Source organism: Hyla sarda, chromosome 4 (genome assembly GCF_029499605.1).
Source record: "Hyla sarda isolate aHylSar1 chromosome 4, aHylSar1.hap1, whole genome shotgun sequence".
In the NCBI taxonomy this organism is placed as follows: Eukaryota; Metazoa; Chordata; class Amphibia; order Anura; family Hylidae; genus Hyla; species Hyla sarda.
This window is the reverse complement of record NC_079192.1, coordinates 162,573,283-162,582,405: the sequence shown is the minus strand read 5'-3', so window position 1 is coordinate 162,582,405 and position 9,123 is coordinate 162,573,283. Positions and strand designations below refer to the sequence as shown.

General features: G+C 43.1%; 1 protein-coding gene across 3 annotated transcripts in view; it reads left to right on the top strand.

Annotated features, from left to right (window-relative positions):
* The first annotated feature begins 2,814 nt into the window (after positions 1-2,814).
* Positions 2,815-9,123, top strand: part of SHF (Src homology 2 domain containing F) — a 300,197-nt gene continuing 293,888 nt past the window's right edge. The window contains exon 1 of one of the 3 annotated variants that reach the window (XM_056572554.1): positions 2,815-3,733. In XM_056572554.1, the coding sequence (XP_056428529.1) occupies positions 2,924-3,733 (810 nt within the window). In that variant the 5' untranslated portion in view covers positions 2,815-2,923. The remainder of the gene's footprint in view (positions 3,734-9,123) is intronic. The other 2 variants (XM_056572552.1, XM_056572555.1) reach the window with 2 other exon arrangements.

Sequence of the window (9,123 nt, the reverse complement as noted above, 5' to 3'; positions counted from 1 at the left end):
TTAAAAATAAAAGCAAAAGTGAAACCGTTTAAAATTACAGCTCACGGCACAAAAACTTGCCCTCATACTGCCCCTTATATGGAAAAATTAGAAAATTATAGGTGGTCAAATTAGGGCAATTTTAAACATACTAATTTTGTTAAAAGAGTTTGAGATTTCTTTTTAAGCGGTACAATTATAAAAAAGCATATAACATGGGTATCATTTTATTCGTATTAACCCACAGAATAAAGAACACACCATTTTTAGTGTACAGCGTGAAAACAAAACCTTCCAAAATTTGATAATTGGGGTTTTCTTTTAAATGTTTCCACATAAATAATATTTTTTTGGTTGCGCCCTACATTTTATGGTAAAATAAGTGATGTTATTACAAAGTACAATTGATGACACAAAAAACAAGCCCCATATGGGTCTATGGATAGAAATATAAAAGAGTTATGATTTTTAGAAGGTGAGGAGGAAAAAACGAAAATGCTAAAATATTGGCCTGCTTGGTACTTCCCTGAAAAACATTTTTTTAAATCAACTGGTGCCAGAACGTTAAACAGATTTGTAAATTAGATAGAAGAAAGTGGTGATACCAGCGAGTAAGAAACCACCTTTATTTCGTCACTTTAAAAGCATTGACATGGAAAGACTTCAATAGAAAACATGGATAAAATCCTTGGAAAAAGCACCTAGCATGACGTGTTTCAGGTCATGTGACCTTTCATCAGATGCATGAAAGGTCAAATGACCTGAAATGCGTCATGTTAGGTGCTTTTTCCAAGAATTTTGGAAGGGTTAGGAATTTTTAATAGAAATGATTTACAAATCTGTTTAACTTTCTGGCACCAGTTGATTTAAAAAAAAGTTTTCCAGTGGAGTACCTCTTTAATGCCAATATGGGCCTGGTCCTTAAAGCGTACCTTTCATAGTGCAGAAAAAAGAAAAAAAAGTGATATGTTATTCAGGACCCAATCCTGATCATGTGCATATAATTTTTATGTGTCTCGGACCTATATGTCCAGAGATATAAGCATTTATCTGCTGGTGAGTTACTTTTTCATTGTGCAGGCTGTAGGGGGCGTGTCAGTCTGTCTCCCTCACAGGAGCAAGCCTGTGCAGTCAGCCAATCAGTACTCTCTACTCTGTAACCCTTTCCTCTCTGGTTTCATGCTGTACATGTTACACAGAGGAAGATACTTGGAGCTTGCCTGCAGTAATCAGAAGACATTATGGTGAATTCATAACAGGATAAAATGTATAAATATAAGACTAGATCTTTATAAAATTAGTGTAAGGATTTTTTTAGATATAAGTACAGCATTTTTATGAATACATGTTCTATCTGTTTTAACTTCTCCTAGTAAAGCTGGATGCTAATCAGCATAGCTGTCACTATGTGTGTCATTCATCTTTCACAGACTTTTCACAAGAGTCCGAGAAAGCTTTGACTATTTCAGCATGCTGGGAGGTGTAGTTTAGTAACAACTGAAGCTGCAATGTTTGTAAATAAATGTGTTAGAGCAGTGTTGCCTCCAGCTGTTGTAAAACTATAGCTCCCAGCATGTCCACACATCCTTTATCTGTAGTTTTGCATACACTCAATAGAAATCTCCTATACTGGATACCGGTATGCTTTATGGCTGGTATCCAGTATGCTGTAAAATCTAGACTAGTCTGTCTGGCTAAAAGACAGGCGACCCCTAGTGGCGGCTATTTTGAGCTTGAATTTCAGTTGAAAATAAAAAAAATTTTTAACAGGTGTATATTGTGAAATGTCATATTATGAGTCCTGCAATATATGAAAAGTTTTTAACAATGACAGTGCCTCTTTAAGAGGCAAAACTGAGGAGGACCAGACACATAAGATATTCGCAGAGTAGCAGCGATCTATTATTTGTTGTGATTTTTTTTTGTATGTTTTCCCCTGGTATTTATTATTTAGTTATATTTTATCTGTAATTTCACATCTCTATTTTTCTTGTTTAAAAGTCAATGGGGGAGATTTATCAAAGTTGTCTATGTCCGGCATCAATATAGATCAAACTACAGAGTGTATGGCCGGTCTATTGTGCGTCTAATTTATCAAAAGTCGCACGGCTCTTGATAAATTCTGTGCACAGACTTCAGGATCTATGGTTTAGACTGTATTTAAACCTGCTCCAGCATGGTCTGACATTTCGGCGTACACTTTTTAGAAATTCAGCACCAATGCATTTTTCCATCTAAAATAGACTAGGATGCATCATGTTCTAAAAATCCTCTAGAACAAAAGTCGCACATATTTAGACAGTCTAAGGCTAAGTTTCCACTTAGTTTCCACTTAGTTTTTTTTTTTCTGGCAGTTTTTGGATATCTGCCACTGTAGTTTTTGAGCCAAAGCCAGAAGTGTATTCAAAAGGAATAGGAAATATAAAGGAAGGACTTACAATTCTCCTCCCTTAGGCTAGGATTCCATTTGTTTTTTTTTTTTCTGGCAGTTTTTGAGCCAAAGTCAGAAGTGGATCCATAAGGGAGGAGAAGTGTAAGTCCTTCCTGTATATGTCCAATTCCATTTGAATACATTTCTGGCTTTGGCTCAAAAACTGCAGTGGCTGTATTCCAAAAACTGACAGAAAAACAGAAAACAAGTGGAAACTTAGCCTTATGCTTATCCTTTGATAAATCTCCCACAATCTGTTTTTTTTTTTTTTTTTTCTTCTCCTATATCTCCCTTACTTTCTTTATTTTTTACCGACATCTGTTTTTCTTACATGTCTAACATATATTTTTCTTACATACAGAAAATGACTATGTATTTTTTGGTTTTGATAAGAAACTTAGTAAAGAACTATTTCACATCGTCTGTGAATAAGGAGCAACTTCAGCATCTTGGATTGTCGAGGAGCGTGAAGAGTTAATGTCAGAGGAGTCCGGGGGAGGTTTGTGCCGCTAGATGGCGCAGCGTGCTCCCTGTCACCAGTGTAGTGTGTATGTATGTTGTGGACACACACGGCTCATTCATCCAGATGGTATCAGCTGCTCAGCACGCTGCCGTATTGTTTGGAGCTCTTCTCCGGCTCTCATGCTGCTGAGCGGACCGTCCTCGGCTCCATCCAGCGCTGCCCAGCCTCAGCCTCTGAACTCTACAAGAAGCCTCCGCGCAGACCCCCCGCGCAGCAGCAGCATCAGTAGCAGAGGGAGCCCCCCAGCAGCCTCCAGCACGGGACAGCAATGCGCCGGCAGCATGGCCAAATGGATCAAGGAACACCTGGGCTTCAAAAGCACCAAGCCGCCGCCTCCTGCCCCTCCTAAACCGGACTACAGGCAGTGCCAGGCTGGGGGGCACCACCATCACCACCACCACTGTACAGTGCCCCAGTTCCCTGTGACCCCAGCGGGGCAGCCGGACATCCTAGCTGCATATAAGCTGCAGAAGGAAAGAGACTTTGAGGACCCCTATACTACTTCTAGTGCCACAGGTTCCAGTGCCCCCCTAAACTCCTCCATAGTGCCCTCAGCCCCCCCTGCACCCACTGCACAGTCCCCGTCCTCTCCTTCCCCCTCTCCTGAGGTCAAGTATGTGTCTCCCAAGCACAGGCTCATCAAAGTGGACACTGGGGAGAAGGGGGGCTCAAGTCCCACCAGTAGCTGTAACCCCACTTCAGGGACCCCTGGACAGTCCTCTAGCTCTGGAGTAACAGCTCTCAAGTCCCCCCCTGCAGCATCTGTGGCCCCTCAGCTTGATGAATGCAAACAGGACAAAGTAAGTGGGGCAGGTGCCCAGGTGGCATGAGAAGTGTTGGTGCCAGTCTCTTAAGTGTGTACACACTGGCTTTACATCGCCAGCAACCCCATAAACCAGTGTTTCTCAACCAGGGTGCCTCCAGCTGTTGCAGAACTACAACTCCCAGCATGCCCAGACAGCCGAAGGCTGTCTGGGCATGCTGGGAGTTGTAGTTCTGCAACAGCTGGAGGCACCCTGGTTGGGAAACAATCTGACTGTCCATGTTTTGGTCCTGGCAGGGGTATTGGATGTGAGTCCAAGTGACAGAGCTGTCAGGAAGTGTCAGAATCACAAATACATATCATTGTTTGTATAAACAATCAAAATATTATGACTTTTATTTGTTTTGCTTAGATTAGTATAGGATGTAACTATGTGTCTTTGTTTTTCCTGGACATGTCATCTCTGTGGTCACAAACTTTATGGAAGGTTCTTGGTCCTCTTAGCTGTGTGACATTTTGTACAGTGACTATATTAGGTTGGTTGGTGTTATTGTTTGCTTTTATGATTTTTAGTATTGTTTATATCAGTGTTTCCCAACCAGGGTGCCTCCAGCTGTTGCAAAACTACAACTCCCAGCATGCCCGGACAGCCGTTGGCTGTCCGGGCATGCTGGGAGTTGTATTTTTGCAACAGCTGGAGGCACCCTGGTTGGGAAACACTGGTTTATATCAATGATGCCTTTTCTGTTCCCCATGACATGGGAGCGGGATACCAAGGATAGAAAAGCGCTAAATATAAAAGGGCAAACAGGTGAATGAGGTGAAATGCTTCAGAGTAAGATAACATTTATCAAGATCATGTCAAGAATGACAATAGGAGCTGCCATGGGGGTGGGGTGGTGTTGAAAGGTAGGAACAGGAACTGAACCCTTTCACTGCTGGTTTATTCTCTCCATGTCATGATGTCATAGAGCAATAAAGTGTGAGAATAAAGAAGGTTTTGTATTGAGGTGACAATGATGTCTGCATGTTCCTCACCTACCTGTCAGTGTAGCGTAGGGAAAATTTGAAACAATCCATATATATATATATATATATATATATATATATATATATATATATATATATCCCTAAACATATCTTGTCATCCTCCTTGAGAAGACTTGTTATATTGTTTTTGGATGTTGGCACTGAGACCTTGCAGTGCAGCATATGATGTGGGGTGGGGGCACCTTGAAGTGTGTGGGAGGTGGGTGACAATGTGGGATTTATTCAGGAAGGTGAAAAGATCTCTCTAGGGAGTTATGTGAAAGTGTCAGTGAGAAGCATAATCATAGACCGCCACGTGAAATATCCTATATTACACACTGCGCAGTCTGTTGTTTCATCTATATCCCATCATAGAGCACATTTCCCCAAATACACATCCTAGTGGTATTACGATTTATCTGTGTCATTAATTTCAATTAAACCTCAGGATAATGCAGAACCGCAGAAGATCATTTAAGGGGTAATTATGAAGTAAGGGAGAATTGCTTGTTCCGCAATAAGACTTATTATCCTTTTTTTCTTGTTATTGTTGATGTCTACACTATCGCAACTAAAGGCTCAAGCAGAAGGACTAGACATTTTTCTAGTATAGTTTGTACCTTTTAGTGCTGGACAGATCCCACGTCATACAAATGTTTTATTATCCTACATTGTAATAAAGATTTGGATTGTATCATTTCTTAAACTAATAGGACTGAAAATCCTAGGATTTTGTTTGAAAATTGGAGGTTTTGTTTAGTGACTTTTGGTTTACTCCAGAGGTTCCTCTGCCTGTGAGCGCAGTGTGAATTTGCCTTGTATTGTTCTCAGTTGGACTGCTGTACTATAATATTACTGGTAGGGATAATGGCCAATAAGAGTATCTCATTTTGTGCTGTATGTTTTGTTTGGATGCAAATAAACTAATATATTTTTTTTCATCTAGTAACTTCATAACATAACTAGCTGAGTACCCGGCGTTGTCTGGTTTTTCCTTTATAATCCTTGTTGGGGAGGAAAATTAACAAAGGAGGAAGCTTGTGTCTTCATATCCCATCCTCATATATTGTTGTCATATCGCGTCCTCCTATCCCATCGCGTCCCCCTATGCCATCGCGTCCCCCTATGCCATCGCGTCCCCCTATGCCATCGCGTCCCCCTATGCCATCGCGTCCCCCTATGCCATCGCGTCCCCCTATGCCATTGCGTCCTCCTATCCCATCGCGTCCTCATGTGGGACTGATTTGTGATGAAGATATTGTAAGCTGAAAATAGAAGGGGACGTTGCTTTGTGGGACTTGGTGTGATTTGCAAGCCAGACCGATGCACAAAAAAGGGTAGATAATAAAATGGGTGGGGCTTAAACAGTGGGTGTGACTTTGTGAGATGGGGTGTGGCTTGCAAGCAGGATAAGGACATGTCTTTGTGAGATGGGGTGTGGCTTGCAAGCCAGATTGACACATTCACCAGGAGATGCAGAGCGGAGCTTGTGGAGTAAGGTACTGGAAATCCCATATACTCGCATGGGACTTGAAACAAAAACCCATATTTGATATAAGGGTGTAGGTAAGGGTTAATTTAACTATCATATAGTTTTATTTGACATATAAGTAATATGTGTAACAGGTAATAATGAAATTTCTCCAGCCGTACGGAAGTTATGTGAGAACATACATTTCCCATTGATTTGCATGGGACTTTAAACAAAAACCCTGACCCTCATAAATGGGGGTAGTTAAGGCTTAAATTAACTATCCTATATTTTAAGTGGACATATAAGTAACATGTGACCAAGTATTATCGAAATATCTCCAGCAGTTTGGAAGTTATGCAGTAACATATATTTCCCATAGACTTGGGAAAACCCCGGCCCTGGTAAATGGGGGGTGGGTAAGGGTTAAATTACCTATCCTATGTTTGTTGTTGACATATTAGTAACGTGTGTCAAGTTTCATGTTAATATTTTTAGCGGTCGACCACGTTTTTGCCTGCGGTCGGGAAACCGCATACGGCCGAAAACGAAGCCGACCGGAGGCTGCGGTTCACTCCGGTCGGCTCATAGACTTGCATTAAATACGGTTTCCGAATACGGCTGAGAGCGGGCGCCGCGATTAAGCCCCGCCCCCTCCTCCCAACCGTATACTGGAGCCGTATTTAAGAAAACGTGGTGTGAACCCAGCCTTATCCAGGATAACTCATTTTAAGATTAGGGTCTCTTTTACATGGTAGAACAAGCTGATACTAGGACCGGTTGAAAATGTACCATCTTCATAGAGCAGCATTTCCCAACCAGGGTGCTTCTAGCTGTTTCAAAACTACAGCTCCCAGCATGCCCGGACAGCCTTTGGCTGTCCGGGCATGCTGGGAGTTGTAGTTTTGAAACAGCTGGAGGCACCCTGGTTGGAAAACACTGCCATAGAGAGTAAGGCTATATTTGCAAGGCAGAATTCCCACATCAAATGAAAGCCCAATAGACTTCAATGGGATCCCACACTCGCATTCACATTTCAGAATTTCCGCAAGCAGATTCCACACGGGATCCGTGCGGATTCCGTACCAAATCTGCACAAGCCAGAAACCATCCAAATAAATGCAAAGGCAGAATTGGTGCGGATGTGTGGAAATTCTAACGTGTGAATATAGTCTTAGGCTTTGTTCACACAATTAAATTTCCATCCGGAATTCCACAGCAGCAGAGTCCCACTGATTCCAATGGGATTCTGCTTCAATGTTCACATGGCAGAATTTCGGTGTCAGATGATTCTAGCGTGAAAATTCTGATTCTGGGGTCCACAGAAAGAATAGTCGTGTCTATTCTTTCTGTGGAGTCCACACGGAAATGCATTGCCGTCTATCGGTGGCATATCTGCGAGGAAATTTTCCATGCGGACATTCTACCTTGTGAACATAGCCTAATGCATTTTTAAGCAGATTCTGCTGAAAAATAAACCATGTTCATTCTTTCAATGGAATCCGGAATTAGAATGTCTGCAACAGATGTTTCCACTGCAAAAATTCTGTCATATGCATAGTACAGTAGAATCCCATTGAAAACAATGCGGGGCTGCTGCACTGGAATTTCTGAGTGGAATTTCTGTTTGGAAATTCAGCCGCATGAATAGGCCCTCAGAAAGAATCAGGAAATACACTGCTCAAAAAAATAAAGTGAACACTCAAACAACACAGTGTAACTCCAAGTCAATCACACTTCTGTGAAATCGCACTGTCCAGTCAGGAAGCAACACTGATTGACAATCAATTTCACATGCTGTTGTGCAAATGGAACAGACAGCAGGTTAAAATTATAGGCAATTTGCAAGACACTCCCAATAAAGGAGTGGTTCTGCAGGTTGTGACCACAGACCACTTCTCAGTTCCTATGCTTCCTGGCTGATGTTGTGGTCACTTTTGAATGCTGGCGGTGCTTTCACTCTAGTGGTAGCATGAGACAGAGTCTACAACCCACACAAGTGGTTCAGGTAGTGCAGCTCATCCAGGATGGCACATCAATGCAAGCTGTGACAAGAAGGTTTGATGTGTCTGTCAGCGTAGTGTCCAGAGCATGGAGGCACTACCAGGAGACAGGCCAGTACATGAGGAGACATGGAGGAGGCCGTAGGAGGGCAACAAACCAGCAGCAGGACCGCTACCTCCACCTTTGTGCAAAGAGGAGCAGGAGGAGCACTGCCAGAGCCCTGCAAAATTACCTCTAGCAGGCCAGAAATGTGCATGTGTCTACTCAAATGGTCAGAAACAGACTCCTTGAGGGTGGTATGAGGGCTCCATGTTCAGCCCAACACCATGCAGGACGTTTGCCATTTGCCAGAGAACACCATGATTGGCAAATTCGCCATTGGCGCCCTATGCTCTTCACAAATGAAAGCAGGTTCACACTGAGCACGTGTGACAGACGTGACAGAGTCAGGAGATGCCGTGGAGAACATTCTGCTGCCTGCAACATCCTCCAGCATGACCGGCTTGGCGGTGGGTAAGTAATGGTGTGGGGTGGCATTTCTTTGGGGAGCCGCACAGCCCTCCATGTGCTTGCCAGAGGTAGCCTGACTGCCATTAGGTACCGAGATGAGATCCTCAGACCCCTTGTGAGACCATATGCTGGTGTGGTTGGCCCTGATGCAAGGCAATGCTAGACCTCATGTGGCTGGAGTGTGTCAGCAGTTCCTGCAAGAGGAAGGCATTGATGCTATGAAATGGCCCGCCCGTTCCCCAGACCTGAATCCAATTGAGCACATCTGGGAAGTCATGTCTCTCTCCATCTACCAATGCCACATTGCACCACAGACTGTCCAGGAGTTGGCGGATGCTTTAGTCTAGGTCTGGGAGGACATCCCTCAGGAGACCATCCGCTACCTCATCAGGAGCATGCCCGGATATTGTAGG